The 21,148-nt window shown below is 38.5% G+C and overlaps 1 protein-coding gene across 5 annotated transcripts; it reads left to right on the plus strand.

Moving 5' to 3' along the window:
- Positions 1 to 520: 520 nt before the first annotated feature.
- On the plus strand, positions 521 to 20,896 carry LOC144372014 (ubiquitin-like modifier-activating enzyme 1). 5 transcript variants are annotated; one of them, XM_078035427.1, is made up of 26 exons: positions 521 to 611; positions 2,250 to 2,366; positions 2,493 to 2,548; positions 2,721 to 2,889; positions 2,977 to 3,111; positions 6,930 to 7,036; positions 7,256 to 7,346; positions 7,455 to 7,587; positions 10,765 to 10,862; positions 10,959 to 11,105; positions 11,233 to 11,409; positions 11,524 to 11,628; positions 11,717 to 11,797; positions 12,098 to 12,253; positions 13,839 to 14,004; positions 14,130 to 14,326; positions 15,797 to 15,861; positions 16,079 to 16,274; positions 16,844 to 16,918; positions 17,047 to 17,236; positions 19,001 to 19,089; positions 19,286 to 19,378; positions 19,511 to 19,702; positions 20,161 to 20,262; positions 20,353 to 20,453; positions 20,605 to 20,896. In XM_078035427.1, the coding sequence occupies exons 2-26, from the start codon at positions 2,250 to 2,252 to the stop codon at positions 20,738 to 20,740; spliced, it is 3,174 nt and encodes a 1,057-aa protein (XP_077891553.1). In that variant the 5' UTR covers positions 521 to 611; the 3' UTR covers positions 20,741 to 20,896. The 5 variants fall into 5 exon arrangements, with proteins under 5 accessions (XP_077891553.1, XP_077891552.1, XP_077891556.1 ...); XM_078035426.1 differs by having other exon boundaries at positions 567 to 783; XM_078035428.1 differs by having other exon boundaries at positions 579 to 620.
- The last annotated feature ends 252 nt before the right edge of the window (positions 20,897 to 21,148 follow it).

Below are 21,148 nucleotides of genomic sequence, written 5' to 3' on the forward strand. Positions count from 1 at the left end.
AGGTTTTACGGTGAAGTATAATAGGAGTGTGAGACGGAAATTACACAACCTTGAGAACAATTTAAGAATCTTAAACTTATTGTGACCAATTTAGGAATCTTAAACTTATTGTGTGTGGCCCAGGGCGGGGTTGAACCCAGGTCTTCGTGTATACAAGGCAAACAGTCTACAAACAGAGCTATATCCCAGCTCATGGAATTTTAAACTCTTAAATTGCATGCTAATGTAAAAGCCCATGAGCGATTATGACTTATTCGGCATTATCTGCCTTTGTTGCAAAACTTTTTTTTTTTTTTTAAGAACGGGCTTTTCTAAATTACCTGTGGTCTTGTGCCATACATAATTTATGATCAAAAGGCATAATTTTTAAATGGCCCTTCATTGTTCAAGAGTTCTTCGTAAATGGAGCTAATTAATATCCATTTCACTGACTCCAACCACCAGATGGAGTTATCTCCTCAGTCCTGTACGTAATTGAGTCCTAGGAGGACTATTTACGTCATACATGATTCATAAGTAGGCGTGGCTCGTCTGCATCCTGGTTCCCGGCTGATTAAACGTTTTATTTCGGCCTTGGGCTCTGCGGTCGCCATCTTGTTCCTGTGGCTAAGGTGAAGGAGGTATCTTCTGTGGGAGGACCACAATCACAACTGCCCAGGGAGGGGAAGGCGGAGGTTGCAACTGTCGGCGGCCCCCAGTCTGCGGGGAGGAGGAAGTAGGAAGAGGGTGGCAGCCGAGTTTGACTTCGGCTCCTTTGGCGGCGCGACCCAGGAACCAGCATTGGTAACAAACGGCCTTTCTAGGCGCCTAACCCCTGGTGGAGGCGTCGGGAGGCATTGGAGGGGTCTGGGCCGGCGCTGAGCCGGGCTCGATTTTTCCGGGGCGTACCGCGGTAACTGGGACCTTAGCTGAGGTGAGGGGAGGCGAAGCAGATCGCATCCTGGTTTCTTGTTATCCCGCGGTTACGGGACGGCTTAGGGACAGTTAAGGAACTCTAGACCCACAGGATCTTTACTTTTCTCCTTGTATTTTTCTTTTATTCACCCTTTATTTTGCTACTGTGGGCATCGAAACCCGGGAAATGTTCATGTTATTTTGCCACGCTTTTTTTTTTTTTTTTTAAACAGTCTCGGGCCCAATATTTGGAATCAAAAACTTGATCACTTTCCTAGATTTTGTGTTTTAGAACTCATTTGAGTCTCAGTGGATTTTCGCCAGTTTCAATATTTCTAATTACAGCTAGTTTCACGGGTCTTTAAAGATCCTCCAGAAGTGTTTGTCTTCGTGACTTCCAGAAGGGGCCATATATCTAGAAGAGTGTATTTGCCTATTTATTTTAACTAAACATTTTTCGACTTTTTCCTGATGTGGCTATTCACACATCGCAGGGTTCCATCAAAATCAACTTTCATGATCCAGAAGGAGACACACGGGGTGGCAGGGAAGGGGAAGTGAAGTGGGGAGGGGAGAGTGTATGTTGTTAACCATCTTGAGCCTCCTAATCTCTGTGATAGTCCTTCCCATCCCCACATCCTCAGCCTAGCCTCAAAATTTGTATGCAGGACTTTGACCTGCCTTTCTGGAATCTTTTGTAAGAAGTTTCCTAAAATCTGATTTTAAAGACTATTCCCTCCACTCACCTTCAGAAGCATCCCTAAATCCAGAATTTGACCCAACTCCTGCTCTCTTCTTATCAGTAACCCTGAGTTAAAAGCTGTCCTTTAGAGAAACTTCCCAGCATCTGTTTTTGAGGAGTGCTCTAATCCCATCTCTTTTTTTGGTTCACATAAATCCTGGTGTTTCCCCTCCAAACCAGACTTCAGGGAGGGTTATTTGAGCAAATAGTCTTCCATCATAGAGGTACTGTCCTTCTCACTTGTTCTTATCATAGCCTCATAGACCCTAAAAGATTAGATTCTCATCACCCTTACAGAGACTCACTCCACTAACTTTATCTGGGTCCCAGCTCTGCATTCAGAAGTAGGGTTCAAAATTGGTTTCACTATTATTTGTCAGAAATCCAGTCCACCTTTAGAATATACCAGTGACTGGTTTTTGAATCTTTTCTGTTCTAAATTATTCATGTTTATTCTCCCCTTTCTACATAGTCTTAGATCCCAAGTATACCCTCTGTCTGTTTCTCTTTAGAATAGGAATGTATTATAGATCTTCTCTTCTCCCAGAATTACTTTTAACAGAAAAATCCTCCGCATTTGTGCCTCACCTCTTACGTTCATTTTTCTCTCCAGATGTCCAGCTCACTGCTGTCCAAGAAACGTCGAGTATCTGGACCTGACTCAAAGCTGGGTTCTAACTGCTCTCCTACCTACTCTGTGAGGTTTGAAGTGCCCCCAGGACCATCAAACGTGAGTGCCTTTTTTCTGAACACTGGCAGGTGGCTTATAGAGTGGTTGTAGGGAAATATCTTTTTTCAGCTGTTAAAACCAGATTTTGTTTATCTCATCTTGAATGTTTTTTTCATCCTTCCATAGGGAATGCCAAAAAACAGTGAAACAGACATAGATGAAGGTCTTTACTCCCGTCAGCTGTAAGTCAAACAAAAGTGGGACATAAAAAGTTGGAGTAGGCACAGCAGGATTGTGGGTAGATTACAATCCTTTTTTGTCAGATAAATAAATCTGGTGGTCTCAATTTTCTTTCCGTACAGGGTGGGTAGGGTTGGATGGGTCCAGCTTTTACTCAGAGATCTCTCTTGGCAGTTATGTATTAGGTCATGAAGCAATGAAGCATCTCCAGACATCCAGTGTGTTAGTATCAGGCCTGCAAGGCCTAGGTGTGGAAATTGCCAAGAATATCATCCTTGGTGGGGTCAAGGCTGTCACCCTTCATGACCAGGACACTGCTCAATGGGCTGATCTCTCCTCTCAGGTACTTCTTTTTTGACTCCCTTTCACAAAATACCAGTCTTCCTTAAACTCTGCGTCTATTTTAGTTCTTCCTTCTTTCCCTTTGTAGTTCTACCTGCGTGAGGAGGATATTGGTAAAAATCGAGCTGAGGTATCTCAACCCCGACTTGCTGAACTTAATAGCTATGTGCCTGTCAGCACCTACACTGGACCCCTTGTTGAGGACTTCCTTAGTGATTTTCAAGTACGTGAGTGTTACCCTGCATGCTGCCTAATTTTTACAGATAATTATATGTCTTATTTGTTAATGTTTTGGCCTTGTGTATTATCTTTTGTTCTGGAAGTTAGGGGATATACATAGACAGCAATTAAACTCTTATCTTTTTGGGTGGGTGGGTGGGTGACCTAATTCTAGGAAGCCATACATTTGTGGTGTAGTGGTTTTCAAACACAACTCAGAGCTAAACTGCTCTCATGTTAAGTCTGGAACTCTTTTGTTTGTGTAACCAGGAACAAGCTTCTTTTCTGTTAATTTTTTCTTTCTGTAGAGTTAAGAACAAAAGCAATGTGTATTGTTAACAGAATTTTTTTTTTAGGGTCAATCTTAAAATAGTAGTAGGTAGTTAGTGTTATAGAGATGTTTATTAAATAAGAGGAGCTTTGGGTGCTTTTACGTTGCCCTGACGACTGTGATATTAAAACTCTTTTTTTTTCCATTTTTTTTATTGATTGTTCAAAACATTACAGAGCTCATGATATATCATTTTTCATACATTTGACTCAGTTGGGTTTTAAACTCCCCAAATATTGCAGACTCACTTCTGTTATATATTCACATTTTTACATAATGGCATATTAGTGACTGTTGTATTCTGCCACCTTTCCTATCCCCTAATATCCCCCCTCCCCTCCCCTCCCATTTTCCCTCTCTACCTCCTCTGCTGTTGTTCAATTCTCTCCCCTTTTTTTCCCCCTCCCCCTTGCCCCTCATAACCTCTTATAATTTTGTGTATCACTGAAGGTCTCCTACCATTTCCATATGCTTTCCCTTCTCTCTCCCTTTCTCTCCCCCCATTCATCTTAGTTTACTGTTAGTCTTTTCCTCATGCTCTTCCTTCCTGTTCTATTCTTAGTGGCTCTCTTTATATCAAAGAAGACATTTGACATTTGTTTTTTAGGGCTTGGCTAGCTTCACTTAGCATAATCTGCTCTAATGCCATCCATTTCCCTGCAAATTCTATGATTTTGTCATTTCTTAGTGCTGCATAATACTCCATTGTGTATAGCTGCCACAATTTTTTAATCCATTCATCTATTGAAGGGCATCTAGGTTGGTTCCACAGTCTAGCTATTGCGTGCGAATTGTGCTGCTATAATCATTGATGTGGCCGTATCCCTATAGTGCGCTCTTTTAAGGTCCTCAGGGAATAGTTCAAGAAGGACAATAGCTGGGTCAAATGGTGGATCCATTCCCAGCTTTCCCAGGAATCTCCATACTGCTTTCCAAATTGGCCTCACCATTTTGCAGTCCCACCAGCAGTGTACAAGTGTGCCCTTTTCCCCACATCCTCGCCAACACTTATTGTTGTTTGACTTCATAATGGCTGCCAATCTTACTGGAGTGAAATGGTATCTTAGGGTGGTTTTGATTTGCATTTCTCTGATTGCTAGAGATGGTGAGCATTTTCTCATGTGCTTGTGGATTGATTGTATGTTCCTCCTCTGAGAAATGTCTGTTCAGGTCCATTTGTTGATTGGATTATTTGTTATCTTATTGTTTAATTTTTTGAGTTCTTTGTACATTCTGGAAATTAGGGCTCTATCTGAGGTGTGAGGGGTAAAAATTTGTTCCCAGGATGTAGGCTCTCTATTTACCTCTTTTACTGTTTCTCTTGCTGAGAAAAAAACTTTTTAGTTTAAGTAGGTCCCATTTGTTTATTCTTGTTATTAACTCTTGGGCTACGGGCGTTCTATTAAGGAATTTGGAGCCCGACCCCACAATATGTAGATCGTAGCCAACTTTTCCTTCTATCAGACACAGTGTCTCTGTTTTTATATCTAGCTCCTTGATCCATTTTGAGTTAACTTTTGTGGCTGGCGAGAGAAAGGGATTCAATTTCATTTGCGTTCAATTTCATTGCATATGGATTTCCAATTTTCCCAACACCATTTGTTGAAGATGCTATCCTTCCTCCATTGCATGCTTTTAGCCCCTTTATCAAATATAAGATAGTTGTAACTTTGTGGATTAGTCTCTGTATCCTCTATTTTGAACCATTGGTCCACCCACCTGTTTTGGTACCAGTACCATGCTGTTTTTTGTTACTATTGCTTTGTAGTACAGTTTGAGCTCTGGTTTCGCTATACCTCCAGATTCACACTTCCTGCTTAGAATTGCTTTTGCTATTCTGGGTCTTTTGTTTTTCCATATGAATTTCATGATTGCTTTATCTATTTCTACAAGAAATGCCTTTGGGATTCTGATTGGCATCGCATTAAACCTGTGGAGAACTTTGGGTAATATCGCCATTTTGATGATGTTAGTTCTGTCTATCCATGAACAGGGTACATTTTTCCATCTTCTGAGATCTTCTTCTATCTCTCTCTTTAGGGTTCTGTAGTTTTCATTGTATAAATCTTTCACCTCTTTTGTTAGGTTGATTCCCAAGTATCTTATATTCTTTGAGGATATTGTGAATGGAGTGGTTTTCCTTATTTCCATTTCAGAGGTTTTGTTTCTGATATACAGGAATGCCTTTGATTTGTGCGTGTTGATTTTATATCCTGCCACTTTGCTGAATTCATTTATTAACTCTAGCAGCTTCTTTGTAGATCCTTTTGGGTCTGTTAAGTATATTATCATGTCATCCGCAAATAGCGATAATTTAATTTCTTTTCCTATTTTTATGCCTTTAATTTCTTTTGTCTGTCTAATTGCTCTGGCTAGTACTTCGAGAACTAAATTGAATAGAAGTGGTGATAGAGGACATCCCTGTCTTGTTCCAGATTTTAGAGGGAATGCCTTCAGTTTTTCTCCGTTTAGGATGATGCTAGCCTGAGGTTTAGCATATATAGCTTTTACAATGTTGAGGTAAGTTCCTGTTATCCCTAGTTTTTCTAGTGTTTTGAACATAAAGGGATGCTGTATTTTGTCAAATGCTTTTTCTGCATCTATCGAGATGATCATATGGTTCTTGTCTTTAAGCCTATTGATGTGGTGAATAGCATTTATTGATTTCCGTGTATTGAACCAGCCTTGCATCCCAGGGATGAATCCTACTTGATCATGGTGCACAAGTTTTCTGATATGTTTTTGTATTCGATTCGCCAGAATTTTATTGAGAATTTTTGCATCCAAGTTCATTAGAGATATTGGTCTGTAGTTTTCTTTCTTTGAAGTGTCTTTGTCTGGTTTTGGGATCAGAATGATGTTGGCCTCATAGAATGAATTTGGAAGAGCTCCTTCTTTTTCTATTTCTTGAAATAGCTTGAAAAGTATTGGTATTAATTCTTCTTTGAAGGTTTTGTAGAACTCCGCTGTACACCCATCCGGTTCAGGGCTTTTCTTGGTTGGTAGTCTTTTGATGGCTTCTTCTATTTCTTCCTTTGTTATGATATTAAAACTCTTGAAACAGAAATGTAAACTTATTTTGGTCAGTAGGGAAGGAAATTCAGACAGAAGTTCCATAATATATAGCCATGCAGTCATTTTCTTGAGAATTGGAACATTTAGGTATGGGAATTAATCCAGACATTGACTGGAACAAGGGGTTGACTTGCATTTTTTCTTAGGGTACAGCAGGATTATAGATATATTGTAATCTAAATTTGTCAGATAAATTAATCTGCTTGTCCTTAGTCTTGTCCTTTTAGTACCTCTTTGTTAAACTGAGACTCCCTTCTGAGTCTGACTTACATTTATCGTTGTTGTAGAAATGGGCCAAACCAGCAAAAAAGCCTGGATATTGATTCTTTTCCCTCTAACCCTCGGGTTTTCCCTTTTATTCTCTTAGTCTGCCTTAGTCACAGGCCCTTGCCTAAACCTTTTGCTCTTAAATACAGGTGGTGGTCCTTACCAACACTTCTTTGGAGTACCAGTTGCAGGTGGGTGAGGTCTGTCACAACTGTGGAATCAAGCTGGTGGTGGCAGACACTCGAGGACTGTTTGGGTGAGTACCTGCCCCTTCCTTCCGGAATCCTTGCCAGAACAAAAGTCTCTATTACCCTGTTACCTTGAGCCAACAAGCCTTTCGATTCTGTGTGTTCACTCTTCTATGAGCATTGTCCTGAATCCCACTATAGATGGACTGAGTTTGCTTTACATGTACTGGACTGTGGAGTGCCTCTGTCATGGGCTCAGGCCCAAGTCTTGTCATCTCTCTCTGTAGGCAACTTTTCTGTGACTTTGGAGAGGAAATGATTCTTACAGATTCCAATGGGGAACAACCACTCAGTGCTATGGTTTCCATGGTTACCAAGGTAAGGAGGTTAGCCCCTGGGGATTCTGGTAGACAGGTAAAAAAGGGTAGTCTTCCTATCTACTGGCACCTTAACCTTGCCTCTAAAATTGGTTTCTTTTCAAACTAGGATAGCCCTGGAGTTGTTACCTGCCTGGAAGAGGCCCGTCATGGATTTGAGAGTGGCGACTTTGTCTCTTTCACAGAAATACAGGGCATGAGTGAACTCAATGACATCCACCCCATAGAGATCAAAGTCTTGGGTATGTCAGGGTCTACTGGGAGAGTGAGAAATGTTTTCTCAGAGGAGAGAGAAAATTGACCTGTATGAGCTATTCCAGAAGGGATACATATCTAAATTGAACCTAGGGACAAGAGAAGTGTCTGTTCAATCTGGGCTGGGACTTAGTAAGATGTATCAGTGAGATCTGACCATATCCACTGAACACCTTCCCAGCCCTCTATATTGTTTATTTTGAGACATTAAGTTGGGCCTTGCTAAAGCATTGAGGCTTATCTTGAACTTGGGATCCTTTTGCCCCAGCCTCATGAGCTGCTGGTATTAAAGCATGTACCAATTAAAATTTGTGTATCTGTAGTATGTACTTAGTATAATCTGTAAGTTATATTTTATTGCTTCATATGTAGAAGACCCTACAACTTATTATTACAATTTTATTTTTCATTGTCTACTATTATTAATTTTGCTTTTACCTATATTCCAAATTTCTCAAAACATTATTTTTACTTTAGTAATTACTTTTGAAAGTGATTGATAGAATTTACAAGAAAGCATTTTTTACCCACATTGTACAATTTCCAGTATTTTTTTCTTTTTGATAGATTCAGATGTGTATATTTTATACTTCCTTTTTTTCTTGAGATACTCTTTATACTTTGCGGCCATACTTTGAAGCCAGCTTTAGCAACATAGTCAAACAGTGTCTCAAAGTAAAGAATAAAAAGGACTTGGAATTTAGTTCAATGTTAAAGCACCTTTAGGTTCAGTCCCCGCTATCAGAAAACAAAGAGGAAAAGATGCACTATCATTCTTATTTTTTTCCTTTAACATTGCAATTTAATGATGTACTTGAGTGTTTTTATTTAATTATATAAAATTATTGGTTATTTTTTTTCAAAAATACTATTTTCTTACCTATACTTCTATGCAAACATTTTTTGTAGGATATTAATCACCTTGTATATAAGTCTAAGCCACTCTATTGATATTCCATACCACTTAGTGACAGTTGTTCTTGGTTTGTTTCCCTTTTTCTTTTTCCTTTTTTTTTTGCATTTTGGATTTTATTATATCAAATTTAATCTTCTAAGGGTCTGAATCTATTAATCCCCCTTAGTATACAGAATAAGGAGTCAATATAGCAGTTCCTTTAAAGAATCTATAGAAAATCATGATCATGTTAAGAGTCTTAAAACATACCCCCCCAAAAGAAAATAAATTATGCTACTGTAAGTGAAGAACATGGGTGGCTCAAAATAGAATGATCCTAGCAAGGATGTGATACCAGAAAACTTTTGAAGAAATAATGGCCCCCAGATTTACAAATTTGATGGAAACTAATGGATCCATAAAACTTAATAAACCAAAGCATACATGTTAGATTATATCAGATATATGCAAAATTATTGTGAATGGCAGTGTTTTTGGTGCTCAAAAATATTTTTGAGGCAGTGTGTGGTGGCCAATGCCTGTAATCCCAGCAGCTTGGGAAGTTGAGACAGGAGGATTGCAAGTGCACAGTAAGCCTCATCAGTAATGAGGTGCTAAGTAACTCAGTGAGACCCTGTCTCTAATAAAATACAAATTAGGGCTGGGGATATGACTTAGTTATTGTGCACCCAAGTTCAATCCCTGGTACCCACCTCCCCCAATTTTTTAAGTTTTTTTTGGTAGAAATTATTTAAAATTGGTTCTCCTTAGAACTTTTGTATGTTTAGTCTAGACTTGATGTAATTCCATCTGACATTGCATGTATTAAGTGAAACAGGCAGTTGATACCAATGGGTTAGAAAGTCTTTTCTGTGTGGACTTGGAACTATTAATCACATGAAAACTAAGAACTTGAGTTTTTTGTTTTTGTTTTTTAAAATGTATAATCACCTGTGCCAAGTCACTATAGATTTTTTTTTTGCTTATTTTCTTCAAACAATACTGTATAACAAATACTTAAATAATATTTTTGTTATTTATTAAGAGTTATCTAGAGAGAGTGGGTAGAACATGTATAGATTAGGTGCAATACTTGTCATTTGTTTCAGAGACTTCAGCATTTGTGAAATAGTTTCCATGGGATCCTATAGATACTGATATCAGTGGATGACTGTATTTTTGTTGTTGTTGGGTTTTTTTGGTGGTTCTTTTGTTGGCAGTGTATAGTTTTTTTGCATTCATCTGTCAAATACCGAAGACCCTCAGTGAATATCAAAGGTTCATTGTCTCTAGCTTTTTTTCAGTACTATGGTCTGATTTCTGGCTGTCATGGCTTCTGAACTTTCAGTTCTGTCTCAACTTAACAGAATCAGCTGGGCTTAACTTTGTTTCTTCCTTCCTTCCTATGCCTCAGCAATAAGCAGGAGTATTCATAGAATTTATTTCATTTGTTTGTCATCTCAGAATTTATAATTTTGTATTGTCTATTGTTCTATATCTGAAAACTGCTTTTAACATTGGCAGATGTAGCCAGAAGTGGAACTCCTGAGTTAGCCCTTTCTGTGTTTTTTGTTATTGTTGTTTTTGTTGTTGTTGTTGTTTTTTAAAGGGGAAAAAAAAAGTAGAATCAAAGACCCAGCATAACCTTGTTGTCTGGCCTGAATTTGGAAATAAACAGTGTATGTGCTTTAGGTCTGATCTAAGCCTTGGGATTAGAGGGGAGACTGGGGACTGGGCTGAGTTAGCTTATGGACTAACAGATTTCTGGGGTTTGAACATTTACTCCCAGAAGTTAGCAGGAAGTGTGTCTCTAAGACAGGAATTGAGGGGAAGAAGAGATGTGTCTGATTTCTGTTAGCATGACTGAGGAATCTAACTGAGTTATGGTCTAAGGTTAGACAGTCCCAGAACTCTGAGTTTTTAGTGGAAGGAGCTTATTCCAGGATTTTTCTTTTTTTCTCCTTTGACCTGGCCACAAAAATAGAGGTTCCCGCAATGTTGAAATGAGAGGGAAGAAGCTTAAATACAGAATGTTGTCAGGTTCTCTAGGTTAGCACTTAGTCTTGATTCCTGTGAATGTTACAGTAGATCTGATGATGTCTGATTAGACCTTGGGTCAAAGATGTCCATGTCCAAAGTATGACAGTATGACTTTAAATTTTCATTTTGATGGTGCTCATGGTAGTAGAGGAACACTAAATAGATTACAAATTCCATTCTGGTCTTTTTTGTTGTTGTTGTTGTTATTTGTTTTTCTTTAATCTTCTAGGTCCCTATACCTTTAGTATCTGTGATACTTCCAGCTTCTCTGACTATATCCGTGGAGGCATTGTCCATCAAGTCAAAGTGTCCAAGAAGATTAGTTTTGTGAGTATGGAGGGTTCAGGGATGGGAGAGTTGACTGAAATTTTTGGCACTTATAGGTTTTTCATATCTGTGGTCTTAATATTCCACTTTATACAGAAATCCTTGTTAGCCTCACTGGCAGAGCCAGACTTTGTAATAACAGACTTTGCTAAGTGTTCTCGTCCTGCTCAACTGCACATTGGCTTCCAGGCCCTACATCAGTTCTGTGCACAATATAGCCGACCTCCTCGACCCCACAATGAGGTAAATGAATGCGCAAAGCACTGGAGTTCTTCACTTGAATCTCCATCATTCTTTCATCTGTCTGTTCTCCCTTCCTACTCCTACAGTAGTCTGATGAGTCCTCTCTTGGTTCCTTTCGGCTCACTAGGAGGATGCAGCAAAACTTGTGACCTTAGCACAAATTGTGAATGCTCAAGCCCTGCCTGCAGTCCAGCAGGACAATCTTGATGAAGACCTCATCCGGAAGTTGGCATATGTGGCTGCTGGGAATCTGGCACCCATAAATGCATTTATTGGGGGATTGGCTGCCCAAGAGGTCATGAAGGTCAACATGGTGGGGAAGGACATGCCTGGCTTACTGTGGTTCACGTGCCTTCCCGACCCCACTGGCTCTCTGGCTTTATCAGTCCTTGTTTAACCACCAATAATCTCTCCCCAGGCCTGTTCTGGGAAGTTTATGCCCATTAGGCAGTGGCTGTACTTCGATGCTCTTGAGTGTCTCCCTGAAAACAGAGTGACCTTCATGGAAGAAAAATGCCTCCCGGTATTTAAGAGGGATCCATGGCAAAGCAACATAGGGAGCATCTATAGAGAAGCTGTCCTCTAACTTGACTTTTTCTCACTTGATTCAGCGCCAAAATCGTTATGATGGGCAAGTGGCTGTGTTTGGCTCAGACCTACAAGAGAAACTGGGCAAGCAAAAGTATTTTCTGGTGAATAAAACTGTTGGGCACTTATGCTTTCATCTTCTCCTTTTAGTAACTATTTCCATTTCTGAAGGGGAAGATATTTGGTTCTTAGAGACTGATCACATCCCCTTTTCCATTTTCTGTATGTATTGAGGGAATATATCTCTATTTGTCTTGTGCCTTCCTCTTTGGGTGACCCTAGGTTTTATGGTTCTGCAGCTTCATGTAGTACTAGGACCGCTTATCTGTTAGCATCTCTAGAGGAAGTTGGGAGTAGCTTTGTGCTACCTTTGCTTTAACCATATTCTCTTTTCTACTTACTAGGTAGGTGCAGGTGCCATTGGCTGTGAGCTGCTCAAGAATTTTGCTATGATTGGTCTAGGCTGTGGGGAAGATGGTGAAATAACAGTTACAGACATGGACACCATTGAAAAGTCTAATTTAAACCGACAATTTCTCTTCCGCCCATGGGATGTCACGGTGAGTGTGGGGAGGGATGAGTTTCTTTCCATATCTTTTTTTATGTTTCTTATTTTAATAGCTGGGATTTTTTTGCCTCATGTTCTTTTCATTTGCCATTTTTTAGCTCCTCCCCCACCTTTGTTTTCTTAGATTTTTAGTCACTGCAAATAATGAGACTTTGAAACTTGATAATACTATATGGTCATTATCTGGGAAGTTGTCTGTAAAGTTCATTGTTAAATTTGCATGCACAGAGTCTTTGTCTTTCCTCTAATTCACCTTGTACTCCCTGTTTTTTTTTTAATGTATAAAGGAACAAAAGTTTTCATTCTCTACTGGGAAGATGCAGAGTAAATGAGAAGTTCTCAAAGTATATTCTAATATCTTCTGGAGACCTTAGTACTCATTTAATCCAAAAAAATTCAGTAATGATAATTCTGAGATAGAATTTTTTCTGTTTTCATTCTTATCAAAGTGAAAATTTATGCCGTGTTTTAGGAAGCTTACCCTAATTCACTGAGACAATATTTTCAAAGACCAATGAATTATGATTCAAAAATTATTTATTAGATAGTAACTGTCAACATTAATTAGATTTGATTTTGTACCTGAACTAGTTAAAATGTCAATAATTTTCAGTGATACTAAATATTCATTATTCTTTAAGCAAATTGTAAGACATTTAATACGGTGGAAGTAAGAATGTAGCTTTAAGAGATTGTATAATTTTTAAAAAGGGATTGGCAAAAATATGAACACATTGTCATCAATGTTTTGTATTGATAAAGTTTCTTTTATAAAAAGTTTAAATGTAATAGGCATATTTCATTTTAAGTGGACTAGTATTTTAAAATTTTGAGGAATTTCTAGTGTGAAAACTATAGTTTTAAACCTACAAAACAGAAAATTTTTAAGATTTTTTTAAGACTAACAGCTGTCATGATAAACATAAAGTAAATGATTAGTGTTAGTAAATGATTAGTGTTAGATGTATAATACAGAAGCTGTTGTGAAGTGTCATAGAGGGTGTTTTGCAAAAGAAGAAAAGCCTTCCTAGGAATATCAGACTTCTTCAAAAACTTGAAATATGTAAAGCAGTAATACGATATCTGGGAGAAACACCAGGTAGAGGAAATAAACTGGGGAAAACTCTTGAGGTTGAAATTAATATGTTTGTGGTATTTAAGGAACAGAGTGGTCAGTTGGAGACAGCTACAACTCAGAGGGCAGTGGAGATTTTTCAGAAGAGGAACATAACTTGAATGGGGCTTTTAAAAGGTGTTTGTTTTTAAATGTCATCCTGCTTTTGTTTCCGTATATCTGATCCAACACTGGTTAGCATTAGCTGAAAAACAATAATTATGTTAGGGAGGTGAAACTGACTTATTTGTGTCAGTTATATTTCTTTGTCTTCACCCCTACTGTATTTGTCATAACTCTGGCCATTTTGGCATTTTCAAAGATTATGTATTCTAAATTAGGACATGCTAATCTCAAAACCTATATACCCTATCTGCTATTAAATAAGTCATTTTTCAGGATAGCTCTGTACAGATTTGTGAATGAATGCATAGAAAATAGCTGTTTTCCTATTCCTGCCCAGAAATTAAAGTCTGACACAGCTGCTGCAGCTGTGCGTCAAATAAATCCAAACATTAGGGTGATTAGCCATCAGAACCGTGTGGGCCCTGACACAGAGCACATTTATGATGATGACTTCTTTCAAAACTTGGATGGTGTGGCCAATGCCTTGGACAATGTGGATGCCCGTGAGTTTAGAGGCGGGTAAAAAAAAAATGGGCTGTGTTGTGTGTACATTGGGTAGGTACTTGTCTTTTTATTGCCCTAATGTTCTCCCATCTCTCATGCCATTATTCTACTCATCTTCCCAAAGGCTTGTACATGGACCGCCGCTGTGTATATTACCATAAGCCATTGTTGGAATCAGGCACACTGGGCACCAAGGGCAATGTGCAGGTGGTTATTCCCTTCCTTACAGAGTCATATAGCTCTAGCCAAGACCCACCTGAGAAGTCCATTCCCATCTGTACCTTGAAGAACTTCCCCAATGCCATTGAGCATACCCTACAGGTAATCATCCTTGGGAAGTGAGAGAAGGCCCAGGGACTTGGGTAGCCTCTTGTCATCAGTCCTTGTCACTAACAAGTCTTTAAATTCCATTGGAATATGTGTTTTGTTCAAAACTACTTCTGTCACTTTACACCCAGCAGCCTAAGTTTTACGTATGTAAATATATATATATGTAAATACGTATATAAATATATATTTTAACTTATAATCTGTATTTTGGTATTACTAGATTTTAAAGAATATAATTCAACATACCTGAAATGAGAATGTTTCTGTGCATAAATAGAACAATAGTACTTGTTCACCAAAATTAATTTATTAATAGTATCTCCTTTTAAAATTTAACTTTTAATATTAGGTACACATTTAATTTTCTGTTATTTCAAATGTATTTGGTACATGGTGTGTCAGCATGGGGCCCTGACACAGCACATTTATGATGATGACTTCTTTCAAAACTTGGATGACAGTGATAGAGGTATTTTCTTGTGTAAAGCAGGTATATACACAATATTATGTTTCAAGTTGCTGGACAAAATGAATATGCTGGGAACTGGCACCTAGAACTTAATCCTCTGTTTTCCTTTTAACCATAAAATAACCCATTAGGTTCTTACAGTGATTCTTAAGAGTATTTGAGGAGATGTTTTATTTTATTAAAAGTGAAGGAAAAAACCCACTTAATCTTCTTTGCCAGAGTGTACAGGCTTTGTGTTAATGTTCATTACTGTCTCTGTACACAGTGTGTACATTTGTATATGTGTACATGTTTATAGTGTTTGTATGTGTATGTGTGTAAAGCAAGTATATAAAACCTTTCCTGATCTTGGGCAGAGACCAAGAACCAGAATTAGCTGTTTTATTCAGCATGCACAAAAAGAGTTTAAATATATTCATTATGTAACCTTAAATTTAATGTCTCTGTGCTTCAGATTTTTTACCTGTTAAAATGATAATTATCTTCCACAGAGATTTTGTAAAGGCATTAGATACTTAATGTGCACTTTACCAGTATTATAAATAAGTTTTAAATAAATTTTTTATGATAGCAATTTAGAAGATAAATATTACTGTTGTAGTATGTATTTTAATAATGAGACAATGATAGAAGTATTTTCTTGTGTGCTTAAAGTCACAAAACTAGATAGTATGTTGCAGAGCTAGAATTTGAACCTGAATCTCTAGTGTCTAGATGCTCTGGGCCACTTTATCAGTGAGGATATTTATTGACCTCATAGTTCTCAGAAGGCAAAAATAAACAACAGCAAATCTTATTTTCTGTATAAAAACTGTATAAAATCATCTTTGTTTTTTATTTGAGGTGAGATATTGGGGCATTTTGGGGAGACATATTTAGTCTTCTCCCAGAGCAGCCATGTTCTACTTTTTATATTCATTTATGATCTTTCTAATACCTACAAAAACCCATTTTATCAACCATTGCTTTACATAATTTTGTTTGCTCTGCAGTGGGCCCGGGATGAGTTTGAAGGCCTGTTCAAACAGCCAGCAGAAAATGTCAACCAGTACCTCATGTAAGTAGCTCAGATATTCTCTTACTCCTTTCTGTTAGCTCTTGCTCTCTGATAATCCTATCTTCTCTCCTCACCATTGAAATCCTCAGTCTCAGTGATGCACTGATATGTGCTTGAACCTCATATGATGTGGGGTGGGGTCAGAATTGGAGAAAAATAGGTTTGTCTTAAGCCTATTTCTGGACCTTTTAGTAATTTGCTGCTTCATATTATTTAGAGACCCCAAGTTTGTAGAGAGAACACTACGGCTAGCAGGTACTCAGCCTTTGGAGGTCCTGGAGGCTGTGCATCGCAGCCTAGTGCTACAGCGGCCACAGATCTGGGCTGACTGTGTGATTTGGGCCTACCGCCACTGGCACAATCAGTATTCTGACAATATCCAGCAGTTGCTGCACAACTTCCCTCCCACTCAGGTAAATTGCATGGTTTTTGGATCTGTTTTGCTAAATCTGTTTCCTAGAATGAAAATCTACTATAGCTTTTGACATGGCTTCTTCCAGATAAGCTATATATCACAAGTACTGTAAGGCAGTAATTAATTAGCTCAGAGCTTTCTGCAAACATATTTTTGCCTCATGTCCTTTTCCTTAAGAAAGAAACTTGTTTCTTTTCCCCTTGCCTAAGGTGTGAATGGAGTCATGCTGATTACCAGTGATGGCTGTAGGTGTTCTAGGAAAGAAATTTTGGAGTTAAAATGTTTATTCAAGTCACAGCTCTATTAAACGTTAAACACGTTACCTAGTTTCCCTCTGTATCATACTATCTGTTTCAATGCAGTATGACCTATCTATCTCATGGGAGTTTGTAAAGGTTAATTTGTATTTATTATTAGTATTGTATCTTAAAAGTTTGTAAGTTTATTAACTGTGTTTCTGCCTCAAAGTCAATTTCTAAAGATTGTCTAGGCTTCTAGGCCAAGGTAAAGATTGCCAGAGTGCCCTCTTCTTGCAGCAGAGACTTCCCTAAAACTTTTCTGTCTTAGCTCACAAGCTCCGGAGCACTGTTCTGGTCGGGGCCCAAACGCTGCCCTCATCCGCTTATCTTTGATGTCAACAATGTAAGTCTTCTCTCTGGGGTCTCCTAGAATCAAGTAGAAGTTGGGTCAGGTAGATGGTTGGGAAGTGGGTGAAGACTCACTATTTGTGAGCTGATATCCTTACATTTCCATGCTTTGCCTTATCCCAGCCTCTGCATCTGGACTATGTGATGGCTGCTGCCAACCTGTTTGCCCAGACATATGGTCTGGCAGGATCTCAGGACCGAGTTGCAGTGACCTCACTCCTGCAGTCCCTTCCAGTCCCCAAATTTATTCCCAAATCTGGCATTAAAATCCATGTTTCTGACCAAGAGCTGCAGAGTGCTAGTTCCTCTGTTGGTAAGGGTGTTTCACTTTTTTTTGCTTTTTCACCACTCTGTCCTCTGTCCATCTAAGCTTCTCATTCGTCAGCCACTGGCCATGCTCTGTAAACTCCCCCCGTACAAGAGATTTATGCGCACATCCTGTGGACCTCAACTTTCTATTTTGAAATAAGGATTAGTCCTTTCTTCTCATTGTGTATTGTAGGTATTGGAAAATTGTTCAGTCATATTCTATGTGTGTTTGTGTTACATTGTTCTTTTTTCCTTTTTGTTGGTCTATTTGCTTGGTACTGATGATTGAACACGGGGACACTTTACCGCTGAGTTACATTCCCGGGCCTTTTTATTTTTATTTTGACACAAATCTTGTTAAGTTGCTGAGGATCTCACTAAATTGCTGATTCTGGCCTAGAATTTCTAGACTTCCTGTCCTAGCCTCCCAAATCCCTTGGATTGATTACAGGCATGAGTCACCATACCTGGCTTCTGTCTTCCTTTTATCTAGTGGACAAAAGAATATATTTCTATCGGTGACTTCTTCTTACTCTTTTTTTTTTCCTCCATTTACATCCCTTTATAATCTGCAACAATTTCTGTGTACGTTTTCATTTTGGTTTGATGCCCTGAACAAATTTTCTCATTCTTTAACTTTATCTACTTCTTTTCTCCTTTTTTCCCACTTCTTGTCTCATATCTCCTCCTCTGTTTTGTTTCTTTTCTGAATATTAATTTCTTCCTTTGAAACTGTCCTCCAATTAATACATTTTCCTTCCCTCCTCTTTTATCTACCTAACCCTTTACTTTTCTCTGAATATTTCTGTATGTCTCTGGGCTACCTCCCCTCATATATTTTCCCATCTCCCCTTTCATACATGTCCTTATCTCTTCTCACTCCTATCTGTCTCTAAAATTTCTTCTCATTCTATATCCTCCTCTTTTTTTCCTTTGTATTTGTTTGCAATTCCTTTTCAGGCACTTTTTTTCTTAGCTATCATGCTTATCCTGCATGTCTCCTCACTTACCTCTTTAGCACTTCTCTTAAGATCTGTTTCACCTTTCTCTCTATATCCTTTTTTCTTTCTGAAACTGTGGTAATACTTAATACGAAGATTTTTCTTCTGTTTCTAAGTTTTCTGTTAATATCAGCAACATTTTTATCTTGCAAAAATAAAATTGTACGTCCTTTAGCAATTTCGGTCTATTATTTTTTCCCCATAGTCTCTGGAAAACCTTACTAATTTTAGATTTGTTGACTGTTCTAGGAAGGGCACATAATTATATACAGCATTTATCTTTTTGTCTGGCTTATTTCACTTAGCATAATAGTCTCAGTTTTATGTAAAAGGATATGTATCCACACTCACAACTCCTTACATATTCATCTGTGCTATAGTATGTGTGAGAATTTTGGTTTTTAAAGCTGAATAATATTTCTTTGTGTACCACATGTTGTTTATTATTCATCTGTTGATGACTATTTTGGGTTGTCATCTGTTAGCGGCTGTAAATTACCATCATCTCTGTTCCTCAGTGTCTCCAGAGTTAATATCTCTTGGTAGTCATAATACCAATTTTATTTCTTTTTTAGACCTGTTTTCTTTCTCATATCTACAGTTTTAATGTTTTGCCAGCGATCTCTTCTTTTCAAATCCTTATCTTCCTAAACACTTTCTGCTCTGCCCCCCCCCACCACCGGGTTTTACTTGAACTTTTGCTTTTATATCAGACATTGATTTCTAATCAACAAGGCTGATGGTATTTGTTCATTCCCTTTCTGCAGATGACAACCACCTGGAAGAACTCAAGGCCACAATCCCCAGCCCAGACAAACTCCCTGGATTCAAGATGTATCCCATTGACTTTGAAAAGGTGCTGAATAGGGGGTCAACATAGAGGGACAGACTGATCAGGGATCAATCCTAGGCTTTTGTTAAGATTATAGATTTGCAGTTGAGCCTAGTCATTCTCTTTCATCTTGGGGGCATTTAACATAATGGGGAAACAAAATACTTATTTCACAATAGTCTCTGATGCTCTTCATTCTTGCTCGCTTCTACTTAAATAGGATGATGACAGTAATTTCCATATGGATTTTATTGTGGCTGCATCTAATTTGCGAGCAGAGAACTATGATATTTCCCCTGCAGACCGACATAAGGTAATAAATAATCCATACCCTCACATACCCCCCATTTTACACTTTCTGCCACACTTGAGTTTCCCACTTTGGTCTTTTCTGTAGACTCTGTAAATACTTTTCTCTGCTGATTTTTTTTTTTTTGTCTCACAGAGTAAGCTTATTGCAGGGAAGATCATCCCAGCCATTGCAACAACCACAGCAGCTATAGTTGGCCTTGTGTGTCTGGAGCTTTACAAGGTGGTGCAGGGGCACCAGCAGCTTGAGTCCTATAAGAACAGTTTCATCAACTTAGCCCTGCCCTTCTTCAGCTTCTCTGAGCCCCTTGCACCACCCCATCATCAGGTAAGGACCTGTGTATGATTTTACATATTAATGAAATTTTATATGTGGGTAAGATGCATGTATTTTGTGTTTGTGTCTAATACAGATAAACAGCTATAGCTCTTGTAATAGTAAATTTGGCTTTATATATTTTGTTCCCTGTTTATTTTGTATATTCCTGTTCATTCAGTTATTTTGAACCTATGCAAAGTAGGAGTGTGACTGGCATGTTTGAAGAACAGTAAGAAGAGGGTGAGTGTATTTAGAGGACATTAAATGGAAAAGTGTAGTTTTGGGAAGGTGAGTGAAAACTGTAGCGTGGTCTTTATGGTGTGCAGCCTTGTTGGTCATTGTAAGGATTTTGCTGCTTGCTTATTATAAGGTGGGGCCATGAGAGGCTTTTAACAAAAAAGGGCTGTGATCAGTTTGACTTAATGTATCAAGTGGCTCTTGTCTTATTCCTGTTCTCTTTGTCTCAGTACTATAACCATGAGTGGACATTGTGGGATCGCTTTGATGTACAAGGACTACAGTCTAATGGGGAGGAGATGACCCTCAAGCAGTTCCTAGATCACTTTAAAGTAAGGTTCCTTTCTTTTCTGCTTACGTCATTGGGGGATTTTGGTTTTGTAAGTGTTCATCTCACATTATTCCCTTTCTCCCCTCCCCAGACAGAGCACAAATTGGAGATCACCATGCTGTCCCAGGGCGTGTCCATGCTCTATTCATTTTTTATGCCATCAGCCAAACTTAAGGAACGATTGGATCAACCGTGAGTTGGCAGCTGGGCTGGTGGGAAGAGGCCTTGTATGGAATCTTCAGCTTCAGCTGTACCTCTCAAAGTTTATTGTTCATGTCTTTTTCCCTGACTTAGTCTTCCTTTTTTGCTTACTGACTTTTTGACTCTTTCTTCCCTGCCTTAGGATGACAGAAATTGTGAGCCATGTGTCAAAGCGAAAACTGGGCCGCCATGTGCGCACCCTGGTTCTTGAGCTGTGTTGCAACAATGAGAGTGGAGAAGACATTGAGGTCCCTTATGTACGATACATCATCCGCTGATTCCTGGTTACCCCATTACTCCAATCTCACCAGTCTATTTCAAAATCTTTAATTTTGATAAAGACTGAGCCTTACTAGGCTCATGTCATACTTGTTTCTAAGAACTTTTTGGCTACTTTGTTTTGAGTTAAAATTCATAATAAAGAGTTGTCCAGATGTGTTATATATTTGTTTTTCAAGGGCCCCACTGTTCTGTTGTCTCTGGAAAGGAGTAGGCTCCTGTACTTCTCAACTTAAAGTGATATCCAAAAGGTAAAGCTTCACTGTAGTAGCATAAGGGTTATCTAAAATGGACTGTTATGCAATAGAGAACTTTCATTTGGACAGTTCTTATATATGTGGGGTATGATAACTTTCCTTATTGCCTCTTGCTAAGGAAAAAGCAAAAATAGTAACAAGACCTTAAGA

This window comes from Ictidomys tridecemlineatus, chromosome Y, assembly GCF_052094955.1.
Source record: "Ictidomys tridecemlineatus isolate mIctTri1 chromosome Y, mIctTri1.hap1, whole genome shotgun sequence".
NCBI classification, from domain to species: domain Eukaryota; kingdom Metazoa; phylum Chordata; class Mammalia; order Rodentia; family Sciuridae; genus Ictidomys; species Ictidomys tridecemlineatus.